This window comes from Uranotaenia lowii, unplaced genomic scaffold, assembly GCF_029784155.1.
Source record: "Uranotaenia lowii strain MFRU-FL unplaced genomic scaffold, ASM2978415v1 HiC_scaffold_1101, whole genome shotgun sequence".
NCBI classification, from domain to species: Eukaryota; Metazoa; Arthropoda; class Insecta; order Diptera; family Culicidae; genus Uranotaenia; species Uranotaenia lowii.
Window position 1 is genome coordinate 1 of NW_026597080.1, and position 15,115 is coordinate 15,115.

Consider the following 15,115-nt stretch of genomic DNA (forward strand, 5'->3'; position numbering starts at 1 on the left):
GTTGCACTCGTCTATCTCGGTTGAATGTTCCAAAAATGACTTCAATTTGATTTGCATGTGATTTAAGGCTGAAATTGTAAATTTCATATAAACAATCCCGACATGTGCTTCTGAGAAACGCATAAAAGATTTTCATACATTTCAAGTATAATTACATGTTTTGTCCAATGTCATTACAAGTAAATACGCGATTATTTTCTACCCATGCTTTGACATGTAAAGTTACGCGAATGTTTTCTTACTTTGTACCTAGTAATATTACATGCGATAAGCTGTTTCATTGCATATAATGAGCTGTATCATTACACGTAATTACCCGATTCCCTTCTACCCATGCTCTTGCATGTAAAAATACACGGATTTTTCTAAGTGTGTAGGTAGTTGATTTTCTATCATACACGCCTGAAATAGAAACAGTATTGTAAAGATATTTGACGGCCGCAGATCTTGAAAAATGTTTTGCATTGTAAAATTTTCAAAATGTGCTAAAAGTGTCAAAATATTTACCACTTTCTTCCAATACGAGTAAACTTGCACTGAAGTGATAGATACAGATAGAGTTGCATCTACCATCACACACATTAGCAAGCCAAGCGTGGTTCATCCCACAAGCGGAAACTTGTTGTGCGAACGATCATTTATTTATTAAAAATTCCCTAATCTTAAGATGTTCTTATTAAAAAGAACATCACTTTACACCGATAAGGCCGTAAGTGTAACTTGTTTTACAGTAATAAATATTTATAATTATTTTTTATTGGATTACACTCTTCATTCACGAGTTATAAACGATTCTTCTTTTCGTGGACATCTAACCCCTAGGTTTCCTCCCTATTAGCCTGAAAGTTTTACAGCAAGTCGAAAATGTTGCTTGATTGCTGTTACTAATTTTTGTCTATTTTTAATGAATACTTTATTCTGATGTAATTTCAACATCCCAAATCTTAATAAATTAAGATAAAAGACAAAATAAAATAAAAAAAAAATGTGTCTAAGGGCTTTCACATAAATGTAGTGAATTTAGAATTTAATCAAAATTTTATTACATTTAGGTACTTAGTTACAAATTGTTATTCTTAAAACTATGTTACGTGCTCTAACGGGGTATGTTTTTTTATTATTTTCTGCACGTTTCTCCACAGACATGAGCAAAACTTCAACGACACCCTACAAACTTGACTAGGACTATCCGAGAAGCTTAGAATTGATTCTAGATACACCACTCATTGGACAACAAACTTCCAGTAGATCCCGATAGCAATAGGACCAACCACCGTTGAAAGCTTCCAGTGGAGTTAAGGCAGTCAGTTGACATTGGGTCCAGTGCATACATATTCCCGGTTGACCAGAACTTAGACTACAGGTACCATCACGATAGAGTTCTATCGATCGGACTAGACTGAATGAAGAGCTGGCCGCTTTTGACGGTATTGGAGAAGCTGGCCTCAGAGATGCAACCGTTGAAGGAATGTCTGATTGGAACAGAGGCACTCCAGGAAGGTAGGGATTTTGAAGGACTTGTGGTGGCATTTGAGATGGTTTTGGGTAGTAGTAGAACGAATTGCTTTGAGATGGAGCTAGTGTTGGTACCTGAGGCCATAAGCTGACTTGAGTTGGTCCTACCATAGTCGTTGTTGTAGTTGTGGATGCAGTCGTCGTAGTAGAAGTAGTTGTGCTAGTAGTTGTACTAGTAGGTGGTATTACGGTAGGTTTAGGGATTAAGTGAGCCAATATGTCTGCCGTTGATTTGGATTCATCGGTTGAATTGTTATTAATTCTGTTACCAATAGCAGGTGACATCATGGGAATGCCTTTCAAAATACTCAAAATTTCATTTGTACTAGTTGGTAGATAGGAGAGTTGTGCTCCATAGATTGTCACTGTTATCGGTAGATCGTCGTCTTCCCCAAAACGTGGATGAACTGTTTGAAATTAAAACGAAATTATCAAAGTTCTCTTCTAGCTAATTTTTCAACAATTTTACCTGAAGCGGTTGCCAGCTGCTGGATGCCTCCTGGAACGAGCTGGTCTCCGTACGGTGTCAGTCGACTGTCTCCAGAAATGAGCCCCGGAAGCACAAACGATACTAATATGTACAAATGAAATGAGTGTAGCGACAAACATCGATAAATGTAGAAGCAGCTTACCGAGATCGTCTTCGTAGGGTACGTCGCTGCGCATTTTTACTTTTCCGCCAGGCGTAAACACTTCATTCACAGAGTCGTCTTCCGTTGGAGTTGGAACCTCTTCATCTCCCATGTTACCGAAGCGTGGTTCCGTCGTTGGAGCGGGCTCATCGGTTTTGTTCAGCACAACACTCTCGATCCAGGAGTAGAATGATGAAACGCGGGTTGCAACCAGAAGGTTTCCTGTTCCACCACAATCGCTTCCTAGTGTGTTGATCCCGTAAATGTAGGGTACGACGTTGTCTCGGCGGAAGTTAGAGATGGGGCCACCTGGTTCAAGCTGGAAACATAATATCAATTGACAGTTTTAAAAGAAATGCTAAATCGATTGCTTCATGATTAAAGTTGTCAAATTCTTTAGATTTATCCGAGTTTGCCCGGCCAGGTTGACCCACATTCTGGTCCGGATTCTGATGAAGGAGGGGGACTCGCTGCCGTTGGAGGACTTCGAGCAGAAAGCCGCGTTGGACAAGCTTGCCAGTTGTAGTCATCAACAACGGTATCCTGAACAAGATTGTTGGGGTTAATTTTATAAATGCCATGCCATGGACATCCTCTGCGACTCTACCTTGTGAAGAGTACGAGTGCGGTCATCGCAATGCGAGGGCGACTGAACAATATCCCTATGAAGAGGTTTGATGCACTGTTTTAACTTTTTTTTTATGAGTACGACCTCATCATACGGGTGATCAAATAGGAGAACATGTGAAAGAAATACTAATGGTAAGATGAACTGAAGGAGGAGAGTTTTCATGGAGGGATGCAAGGTTGGTAAATATACGAATGGCGTCCCGGAAGTTAGTGGAGTTAACAAGAAAGTTCTTCCTTTGGTTAATTATGATGCATAATGTTTTGTTCATGCTATAAATGTATGCAATAAATTTACCTCAAAAGAAAAATTTACGCTGATTGAGGAAACACAAAAATGGAAGTGTATGCAATGGGAAGGATGTGAGAGAAAAAAGTTTGTATAACTAGTGCGGTGAAGCAAAAAGAAGGTAAAAATTGAAAGAAGAAAAAGAAGAGCATGAGTAATATTCAAAATAAATTGAGTGAATTAAACAGTGATGAGGTAAGAGGGAAGTGTAGATAGCAGAAAAAATATAAAATAATACTTATAAAAGTAGTGTGTTCCTGGCCAACGTTTCTAAGTGGATAATTTTTGAATCCTGGGTTCGGCTGTAAGGTTCTAGTTCTGTTGGTAGCTGATGGGTAAGATGTATTTTTCCCGTATAACTGTATAAATTCGAATGATCAATCAGTTGCCAGCTGGCCAGGTATATACACGGATGCCGGAATACCTGTAGTAAATGTGTGACATTAAATATGTTATTCATTTTTAACTGGTTTTGTACCTGATTGACTCATTCTTCCAAATATACGTACATAAACACATCTTACTACATTCATTTCATAACAGCTTACACGAAGCCATGGTGCCGGGTATGGAGTTTTGTTGTCTATATAATATATTTTAATCCATACTTTGGTCAAACTGCGGTGAATCCGTGCACCCATGGTGGATTATCAACATACACATACGACCTCATCATACGGGAGATGTACCGGATGGTAGCGAACCTGAGCAAAGGCGAGAAGGTCCACTCGTTCCTGCTAGCAATACCGCCAGGCCACAGTCACATCCAGGGTGCGCTGGCTCTTCTGCCGCCATAGAAAGAGATCTCAAGATTGTTCGTCGATATCAAAAGTTGTTCTTGGATTCTGAGCTCCTCAAAAATACCAGCACAACATCAAAGTGAGCCACCGGTAGGTCGCAAGCAGCTGGGAGTTACGATTGCAAACGTGGCAACCCCACAGGCAAGCAGAATCTCGATGGCGAGCACAACTTCGAAGGTTGCACCTCCGCAGGCAGACGGAATTCTGAAGTTGGCTCCTCCGCAGTTTGGCGGAACCCGAAATAAGGCCATCGATCAGGCGAAGGTTGCAACCAATGCTACTACGAATGGCGAAAGGCGTGTTCACTTCGTGGTGGATTCCGGAGCAATTCATCAAATGGTCTGTGACGAGGGATTGGTGGAGGACATCTCGAAGCTCGCAACACCGGTCGAGAATCGGAGAGGGCGTATTTACTACGAGGGATCAAGCAGAAATACTTCATTTGTAAGAATGAGGGTCATCTTAAAGCTAACTGCCCGCAAAACAAAAACGGGAACTCGGGAGGAAACAGTCACCAACTCAACGGAATGCACTCGGCTCTCCCATTTAGCTCGGCTAACATGGTTGAAACGCTATTAGGCTTTTCTCTTGAGTTGTTCAAAACCTGGTGGCCGTGCACACGCCACCGGATCTGCAGCTGAAGATGACTACCCTGACATCATCAAAACAAGCGATCGATCGGCAGACTGATGTGGGAGATAAGGTGAGCAGGTTTACCAAGACTCTCTGCGAATTTTCTGAACAAGAGAGAATGGAGGATTGCAACAACACCCAAAAGGAAATCCACTGATATGAGTCACTCACAAAGTAAGTGGGCTCATCTTGGGCCTTATTCTGCGAGGCGAGTGACGTGAAGTGACTTGGTTTTTTAGAGTCACCGTACTCTAGCAGGCGAATGCCGTGACTTGAATGAACTTTAGGTGACTTGAATGAACTTTTTTTACTGTCACCGTATTCTCAGAGGCGAATGGCGTGACTCAAGTCGGTGGCAAGCGACTTTTGGGGTCGCAACCTATTTCGCAGGTGACTTGGTAGGAAAAAATAACATTTTGTTTAAATATGACACAATTTAAATGAAGCTTTCAACAGGAACTTACTAAACTTTTTTAGATGAAAAATGTTTAAAAAATACCACAATTTTATTTTAGAAATCCGGAAATAAAATTAGAAATTTTTATCTTATAAGCAATTTAAAAAGCTTTTCTTATTATAAACACAGAATTTTTCAGTTCTAGATATTTGAGTTGAAAATAAATTTTGTGACCCTAATTACAATTCTGTTTCTAAGTTTTTATCTCGAAATTATGTTCCTTTGATAATCGATTTTAAGAAAGGAAATTTGGAATTTTTTGGAATCCTTACCGATAATTGTAAATTTAAATTCAAGACGGTTTAGGTTATTTAATTCAAAAACACAAATCCTGCAGCTAAATGAAATAAATTTCGGATTTAGACTTTATGAAATTCATTTTTCCTTAACAGCTTCATTGACAAACTAACCACCTTACAAAAGCTTTGTGGGCTATTCTGAAGAGTTTGCTGCTACTTCCTGGTGTCTGGAACGAACCGGTTCCATTCACTTTTTCTTATTTGGTACATGACGTCTTCCACGGTGTTGTCCGGCAGCACCGTGGCCATGGTTTTATTCCTGGGTAATGCAATGGTTTACTGCCACCGTACTTCATCTAGTTGCTGCATTTGGTTTAGCTCTGGGAAGCATATTTGTGAGTGGTGGCCGGGAGTCAATATGGCCAACGTCGTCTGGAACTTGCCCTGATCTTGAGTAAGCTGTTGAAATAAATTAAACATGCTGAGAATTAACATTATGAATAAAAGTAAAAATTAACAAAAAATACCTTTTTCGCAAACTCCATTTTTTCTTTGCTTGTTCTATGACAGCTCAGATGGTTCATTTTGAAGCTTGCGAATGAATACAGTGGCAAAAACCAATGCGATTTTATTAAGGTGAAGAATATATTTATGATTCAAATAAATGGTAACGAAAACGGACACAGAAGTAAGTTTTTTGTTGTTAAGAGTGCTTGAGCTAGTTGCAAACACAAAATAAAGTATTTATTAAGCAAATCAGAATGCGTTTACTCTATAAGTTTTGAAAAATATCTGCCAAATTTGTCATTAAATCGATCTGATTTGCATCACCTGTATGTACGAAGGTTGGCCAATAGTCATTTCGGATGAACTTAAACGAAATGTCAATTTTAAAAGACAACATCATTTTTCAGGTGCGATATTTTTTTATGCATGTGTATTAGTTATTTAAAAACAAAGCAATTTCAATAAAAGCTATGTTCGTTTCTTTTTAATCGAATTATTCATTTTTCAAGTTTAAGCAAAGAAACAAATTTTTTCAAGCAACATTTGTGAATCGAATCAATTGCTCAATAATCAAGTAACATAGTTCATTGAACTAAAAAAAACAGCATACAGCACTTTTTCATTAGGTGATTTGTTGAACTAACAACAAATTTCAACAAGTTTTAGATCCAAAGTTCAAAGTTAAAAAAAAATTGAAGACAAATATATTCAGTTTTAACTTTATCATCACCTTATTGTACTGAAACATTTCTAAAATAAAATTAATTTACTCCATATTTGGACTTATCTTCGTCACTAAACATAACTTTTTGACGTTTTGGCTCATTTGATGTTTAAAATAAAATAAATAAAACCGAGCAGAAGTTTTAAGTTATATCACTGATGAACTGATGTACAAGCTAAGCCTCGAAAAGTGTGTAAAGTCCCGACGACCATTTTGAATCAATTTTAAGTTTTTTGGTTGAGCCACCAGATGTCTCCAAGGACACCAGAGAGAACTGTCAAGAAGAAAATGAAATGTAAACAAAACAAAATAACAAAATCTTAGTCAATTATGAAAAGGTCGTATCTATTTGACGAGTTTCGAGCAAATTGATGTTGAAGATTCGTTACACATTTCTGATTTGCGTTATCAAAATTTTACGCTTAAAGCTGTTTTGAATTGCTTTCAACTAGCATGAACACTTAATAGAAACAGATAAGATGCGTGAAAATACCCGCTCAGAAAAGCCTAGATTCTAAAGTTCTCGGTTGGATTGTTAATTTTAAGCTCAACTGGATAAAATAACTGGTGGATAAAATAACAATAGATGGCACTGTTTTTTGTCACTTTTTAACGGCTTCTTTAAAAGAGAGCACTATAAATTTTACACAAGTTTCTGAAGATTTTTTGTTCGAGCTTGTACATCAGTTCATCAGTGGTTATATCAAAATGTTAAGCAGCAAATTTTAATTCAAATGGGTAGAAAATAAGTTCTATATTATATATTTGTTTGTAAACCTTATTGAGACAGAACTCTAGCATAATGAAAGAAATTAAAACGAATAACTACGATCTTTTTTAGACACTTTAGACAACAAGTTTAAAATAAAACAATGCATGTTAAGTTTCTATATATTCTCCTATAAACTCCTCCCCTCCCTTGTTCAAATAATTCTATATGTTTAGTAGCCTTGACTATTTCGGCCCCCTCCCTAACGTATACAGTGTATACTATACACTCGGTACAAAAAAAACTTCTAAAAGTAAAAGGCCTTAAATAAACTAGTTGTAAATAAATATAAAAACTAATTGAACAAATTGTACTTCAAAAAAAAATTGAAATAAACGCAACCATACATTTAGAGTGGCCCACGTTACCCCACTCTCCTCTACAAAATTCAGGAATGAGAAAATTTATATGGATTTTTCATGTGAACTTTCAATCTAAATTTGAAATTTCATTGCATGCAAAAGTACAATTCCAATGTTCAGCTTGAACGAGACCAAAATCAATTAGAATTCTGCCTTTAGACAGTTTAAAACATAATCAAAAAAGATTTGGTACTCATTTAATTCCTTCAAATTGGTTAAGTTTCACAAAAACAACGAAATAAATCAGTATAAAATTTTCATAAACTTTATGAATGTGACGTCATGCAAGAAATTGAATATCACACTACCTTCTTTGAATGTTCCTCACATTTTTGACAGTCCTCATGGTGAACCCGATGAACCTAGTTCATTACTTCAAAATCGACAAGATGAAGATCTGTTGTCAATTTGCACCCGAGGCGATGAACTAGTCACCTGGAGTGAGTCGCCTCTCGGAATACCACGACTATAAACACGTGACTACGACTAATGTGACTACGAGTCACTTCATTCGCCTCGCAGAATAAGGCCCCTTGTTTTTTCCTCTCCATAACTATTCATGGATACCCCGAGCACTCGTTTTGTTCCAACTGACAAATAAATTAGTACGTGTAGCCACGGCCGACAGGATGCCGAAGTGTTTTTTCTGAGCAACTTTTCAGTAGATTCGGACTTAACTGTAGTTGTAGGAACTCAGAACTCTACACCCAAAATTCATCCTCTATGCCAAGCGTGAGTAATCAATATCATAGCCTCATTCTGCATCAAGCTCAAATAGTACACTGGTTAAGATGTTAGAATGGCAAGACGATATTAAAATGGTGTTGTGAGTTCGATTCTCTCTTCCCTACGGCAATGTGTTTTTTTTTATTTTCTTGTTTTAGGGATGACTTATCCAATAGGATGAAAGTCTCATAAAATGTTTTTCTAGGTTCGCTTGAATGTAGTGGTCATGAACTTTATTGCTTGGGAGCTCGAGTCCTTATACCAGTAGTGCTTTTTCAAATATCATCATCTTTGGCATAGTACACTTTTCAGCGCATTTTCGGCATAAAGTTTTGCTAAATAGGCATTGGATTTGGCAACGTTTTCTATGGGTGTATGAAATGAACATAATTAGAAAAATAGCGACATTTAATATTATTGCGATGTCGATTGAATCAAAGAAACTTTTATTGAAGAATTTCATCATTCACCAACACCTTTTCAACGATATTTGCAGGTGACTTTCATTGTGATCTTGAAGCAAGAGATTATAACAACATGAATTAGAATAATTTTGCTAGTGCGTTGAGACATAACTTGGACTTAAAACCTGCTGGTCCAACACTCCCGGAAAACCTAACTCACTTTGAATTCGAGGGTTTTATTGATTGCAAAAAGTGTGGGTGTGGGTGTATTTAGTGTGGTTCAGGGGCACTTCAGATAAACTTTACAGGAAGTACATACCGTCGACGGATTTAATACAAACGTTGGCGCGCTTTTTGGTTGCTGGTACTGGTTTGCTGCTTTCGGTTGCTGGTAGATGATGAAACGTGGCTTGCGTAGGTGGCTCAAAATGGCGTATTTGGGCCTCGGAAATTGATGGCGATGGCGTCTTCCCTCTTTGACGCAATCGGCGGATCACAGCAAGGCCGTATTGGTCGCGCCGAGAGGGGGTCTCCTTAATAATTAAGGCGCTTAGGCCTGAGAGGTCTCTCCTTAATGTTTATGGTTCCGCAGAACCAGAGAGCTGAGTCCTTTACGGTTTAGGCGTAGGCAGTCCAACTACCTAGGCCGAATCGTATATGCGTGTGAGGTCTCGGGGTTTTTTTTTTCAGGAAAAACCAATCCAAAATTAAAAGGTCCTGAAGATTAACCAGCGCTTAATGTGATGGTTCCTTTTTTTATAACATTCTTATTTACCTGAATGATCAGATTGTCCTGTTAGACTCCTGCCACGTATTTTACACAAATTAAAAAGTCACACTCACAACTCGCACATACGAACGCCAAGATAGAAATGACCTATGACGGGAGCTAGACCATCTTCTTCTTTGCCTTCATACAATTTCCATCATTCGCTACGCCACCCAAAATAACTAGCTATTATAAATATCGTACCCTAACTCCCTATCTAACATTTAACAAACGACACAACAGCTTACACATAACATTTAAAAACATTGAAAAAATATCTAAGCATTTTGTAACAACGGTTACAGACTTATGGGCTTAAACGATGTAGAGCACTTACCGAATATCCGAAAAAAAAATTTACTTTGCATTACGATTAAACCGTTTTTATGTAAAAAAATTATTAACAAGATCCGTTGTCAAATTAGTAACAGTGCCGATTGTGTTTTCGCATCGTAACGCTGTAGTTGTGAGTTAGAATGTAGATTCATCTACGAGATTACCAATTCAAGGAAAGGGATATTGTAAAATAACTGCACATATTTTGAATGATGAATCTGTTAAGGAACAATTTCGAGATGTATATGAGCAACTAATAAGTTGGCTTAAATATATTAAAAATTTGAATTTTGATCTGAAAAACAAAATCCAGTAGTTCTACAGCCGCAAATCCTATTAATTCAACTCTCAAATTAGAAAACAGAAAGGCATTCTTATTAAAGAAATCTATGATATCCATGCGCAGCTGGCACTAGGCAGAGATGTAAATGATTAGATAGCCATTGTTAAATCAAATCTTTTCAAAGTTGAGGAAGCTCGCTTAAATTGTTAAAATTGTTAAAACAATGGTGATGAAAAATGATGAAGAATTTTCTAAAATACTTGAAGTTTCTAAAGTACTTGAAGTACTGAAGTATCGAGGGATATGCTGATGATACTGGAATGAGGCTTAACTTTTTAAGAACTAAAAACTGTTGTTTTTGTTCTATTGAATTAGGGGAGAATGAGGATACTTGATCCCCGGGGATACTTGATTCCTTAGCTATATCTCGAAACTGGAATGTCCTACAAAGATTAAATGTTCTAGAAAAATGTGCCAAATGGAACAAAACAGCAATGGTTGAAGCTCAAAAAATTTTAACAAAGTAAGTTTTTGGGTTATTGAACTTGGTTTGAAAAATTTCACAAAATGTTACTTGAAGATCTTTTTTCATTATTTTAAAATGTTCCTAACATGGAAATATTTTTATAAAAATATTTATTGCTTTACATCAATCTTTTGAGTGTAAAATGAACTTCAAAATAAAATAATTTCAATGCGATGGAAAACTCCCAACTTTTTTCAGAAAAAGTTATCTAAAATGTTGATTTTGGGTACAATTGATCCCTAATATATGGGTACAAATGATCCCGGTATATTCTTCTTCTCAATGGATCGTGGTCATTGATGATTACGAGATTACTAATATTTATCCAATAGCTAATATTTATCCATCAATTATCTGAAGTAAAAGGCTAAAATAATTGATTTTCTCTTGTTTATAAAAAATTGCGCCCGTAAGTATGCAATGTCATAAGGGTTGAGAAAAAGCTTTAGAATTTTTTTTCTGGCAATTATAGATTGTGAAATGAGAACAAACATAACCAAAATAGTCAATTAACATTCTATCTTGGGGTTTTGTTAGATTTTTTCCATGGGTTAGGGCTTCCTGAATAAAGGATCAAGTCTCCCTTAACTTCAAAAATATCGCATTTTTTTTACTCCCACGAAAATGCTTCTAGTTCATCTACGGGTTCAAGTTTCGTTCTAGTTTTAGGAGCATAGAAACTTGAAGTTACAAGCTGTCAGAAAATGTAAAAGAGTGCGAGTTGCTAAATTTTTCCAAAAAGATATGGTGGAAATAAGAAAAGGGGATCAAGTATCCCCACACTCCTCTATCTATTGAAGAAAAGGAGATATAAATATTAGAATAGAGGAAATGTTTAATAATAAGCAATGGATAAATATATGGAAAAACATAGGGAAACAGTATTGAACTATGAAAACAAAATCTATTTTATATAAAGTTTATAAGAATGTGTGTGTATCCTTACAAAATTGAACTGTTCAGTCGCAATGTTTCTAATGTAGATAGTTATAACTAGAGATGTACCGAATAGTGGTATTTGCCGAATACCGAATAATGACCTTTTCAACTATTCGGCCAAACGAATATTCGGTCGAATATACTATTGAGTTTTTAATGAAAAAAACAAAATTAGCGATTATCTCAATGCTTTCTTTTTCCTCCATATTAATGCCCCTCATGATTTTAGTCGGTTATTTTCAATCAGATGAAATTATCGGAAGATGGATTACAAGATATTTTTTAAGTAGGGGTCTTTCTGATTTTTCAAATGTCACCAATGACTGAAAAGACCTAAATAGTAATTAGTGTAAAATGGAAACGTTTGAAAATACATCCTAAAATATTTCAAAATGTTGATCAGAATTTATAAAAAGTTATTTTGAAGTAACAAAATAGGAAACTTACTTCATCGATGGTTGAAATCTTAAAATCTGGTGAACTTAGCTTGAGAATGATATAAGTTATCCAGCACGTATCCTGGCCGGGCGAATCCGGGCTATTTTATTCAAAACCGGACAAAATTCGCAAAATTCTGTTTCCAAATTTTCAAACAAAAATCCGGGCAATATCCGAAACAATTTGACAAAAATCCAGAAAACATCCAACAAAAATCAAAAAGATAATATTTGAACTATTATTTTTTTTTATCGAAAAACAACCAGATTTTGAATCGAATTTTCGGCTCTCAAAAATCGTTTATGTTTATTTTAATAAATCTAGTTTGCAAACATTTTTTCTTTCAGCGACAAAATTTAAAATTATAATGATGTGATTTGAATTCTTCGTTCGATTTGCCCAACAAAAGTAAATGGCTGAAATTTTGAAGGAAAATTTAAAACTAAATTTAAAAGACGATTCAAACACAGCTTTTTATTTAAATTTATAATGATATTTCGACCCGGAAATCAAGAATCCTTAACTGTACACATAATGCCAACCTTGAAAACACAAATACTATTTCAAATTTGATAATAAAGAACCAGAATCTCTTAAATGGGTTGAATCTTATTTAAAACTAAGTATTCAGAAACGGATTTTTATCCATTAGTGAAATTTTTTTTTGAAAAACTTCTGAACCTAAGATAAGTTTTCGAGGATTTGACGTCAGTTCAGAGTCAAAATTGTTACTATCGAATGACCTTCCTCCATCATCCAAATTTGATAAAGAATAACAAATTTTGAATGTAGATAACTTAGAACACCTCGCTTGGTTTTGATGGACTCTCATGGGGGGAGGAGGGGGTTGACTCCTAAACATCCCCCCTCCTCATCCCTTACGGCCATGACTCGCTCTCGTAAAATATGGAAATGGATTGAGATAAATGATAAAAGTTTTATAGAAAAAAAACAGCTCTTTGGCTAGTTGTAGAAGAAAATAATTACAATATGATGTACTTTGAAAATCCTAGCTTGTTAATGTTTCAAAAATATATAAAAGAATTAATAAATATGTTTGTAAGAGGGTTTTTGATTCAAGAATTGATATTTGTTAACGTTGGTTGGGAAATCAGAATTCGAAAGAACTTGGTTTTGTGTAAATGACATTTAAATTTGTAAAATGTAATTTTAAATGTAGATAATAAAGGTAAAATATCACTACAATTACCTTACAAATTCCCGGAACCAGTTCCACTGGATTCTCTGCACACACAAAGTCCTCGGTGAAGCCCTGCTCAAGTTCATCGCTAAACTTGCCGCTGTAACTTTCGTTACACTTCCCATTCTCCTGATTGAAAGCGGTAAGAATCTTCAACGAAACATTTGCCGAACTAATCATCGAAACACCTGTGAAATCCGGCCCATACCCGGAATAAAACACAATCGGTTCCGGAATAGCTTCTTTCCTCCAGACGCAACCGGGCGCAACGATTTGATAGATTTTGTGAGGATTGTAGTACTTTTCTAACTTCAAGACAGCGAGATCATTGTAACTGGATTCTGGTTCCCAAGAAGGATGTCTCGTGATATCAATGATTTGGATAGACTGATCTGCAGCAAGAATGTGAGTTGGCGCTTGTCCTTCTTCCGTTTGAGTACAAGTTGCCGAAGTTAGGACATGTCGATAGTCGATCAGCGCACCGCTACACTGCTTGAAGCTTTTATCGGAAATCTGAAGTTCAACCTGAAAAGTGTTTATCAAAAACGTGTACCTAATTTCATGTTAACTCAAAGACTTTTGAATCTTACCCTGAAGAATGGAGAATTGTTCTGAGGAGATATTCGACTGTCCGAGAATTTTCTGGCCGCTAAGCATTGTGATTGACGAGCGCATTCTAAAAATATATTCTCTTGTTGATATCAAACTATAATTTGCTATTCAGTATTAACTATACCTAAAGGATTCGCTGGAACATCCGTAGCTATGGTCCGGATCCAATCCATATACTTGGCCACCTTAGTATAGACTCCAAACGATCCATTCCAGCATCCGGTACCGAATGAGGTTACCCCAACCAGAAATGGAATGGCTTTGCTAACGTCGGAAAGCTCAATTTGAATTGGTCCCCCGGAATCGCCCTGACATGTATCCGTTTCAGGAGCCCGGGCACAGAACATATCGGTTGTAAGTCCCTTTGCCAAAGATTTGGAACGCCGAAGCATAGAATTGCAGGTATCGTAGTCGAAATAGTTTACATTACCCTTGAGCAAAGTGGGACTTGGATCGGATGCTGAGAAGAAAACAAATTTAATGAACCTGAAGGTAAGATTTTTAAAAATTGAACTTACCAAAATCTGTTAACCCGAATCCCATAACTTCCAAGTTTCCAGAATACTTATACAGATCATCCCTGGCCACAAACATATGGGACACACGGAAGTGTCGAAATTTACTTCTTTTTCCAGTTCAATAACGGCAATGTCAAAATATTTCTGAGTTCGCTTGTAATTCGGATGGGCGATGAACTTCTTGATCTTAATGCTCTGGGCGTACGAATCATCTTCTGTGGAATTCAAGCTGGTATCACCCAATCGAACCGTATCTGGGGGATCTCTGAAAGAAATATCAAACTTAATTCACAAGCAAGTACCTTTAGAGAACTTTAGCCTAATCATACTTATCTTCCCCGTTGTGTCCACAGTGGGCTGCCGTTAAAATATGGCGAGCTGAAATAAGGGAACCTCCACAACCGTACGTTATTTTCCCTGTTAAATTTGAAGTCCATCCTAGAGCAGCCTGGTCACGAATCGAAATAAAACAGAAATACAGAAGTCGCGTAACACCAAAAAATTAATATTACATTAGATTGAGTTGATTTGGAGTCATTTTTGAATTTCTCCAACCCTGGGGTCTGAAAACTTTTGTTTTTGTCCAAAACTCATCAATGATTTTTGGCCGAATTTTTAAGTAACGTTTACATGAGTTAATTTAAACTAAAAAGTTTGTATGGGAAAATTTATAGTTTTTTTTTTCTAAAAAATCAAAACAATTTTTATTCCTCTGTGTAACCGTGCCTATAAATGGATTTTATCCCAATTTATAAATTCTTAAAAATAATCCACTGACCAACTTTGTCGAATATCATAGCTTCGTATCT

At 36.4% G+C, this 15,115-nt stretch overlaps 1 protein-coding gene across 1 annotated transcript; it reads right to left on the bottom strand.

Annotated features, from left to right (window-relative positions):
• Positions 1–1,096: 1,096 nt before the first annotated feature.
• Positions 1,097–14,402, bottom strand: LOC129759126 (transmembrane protease serine 9-like). Its single transcript, XM_055756541.1, has 7 exons — positions 14,307–14,402; positions 13,913–14,248; positions 13,767–13,852; positions 13,186–13,701; positions 2,148–2,466; positions 1,985–2,086; positions 1,097–1,922 (listed from the first exon to the last, which is right to left on the bottom strand). The coding sequence occupies exons 1-7, from the start codon at positions 14,380–14,382 to the stop codon at positions 1,186–1,188; spliced, it is 2,172 nt and encodes a 723-aa protein (XP_055612516.1). The 5' UTR covers positions 14,383–14,402; the 3' UTR covers positions 1,097–1,185.
• Positions 14,403–15,115: the final 713 nt, after the last annotated feature.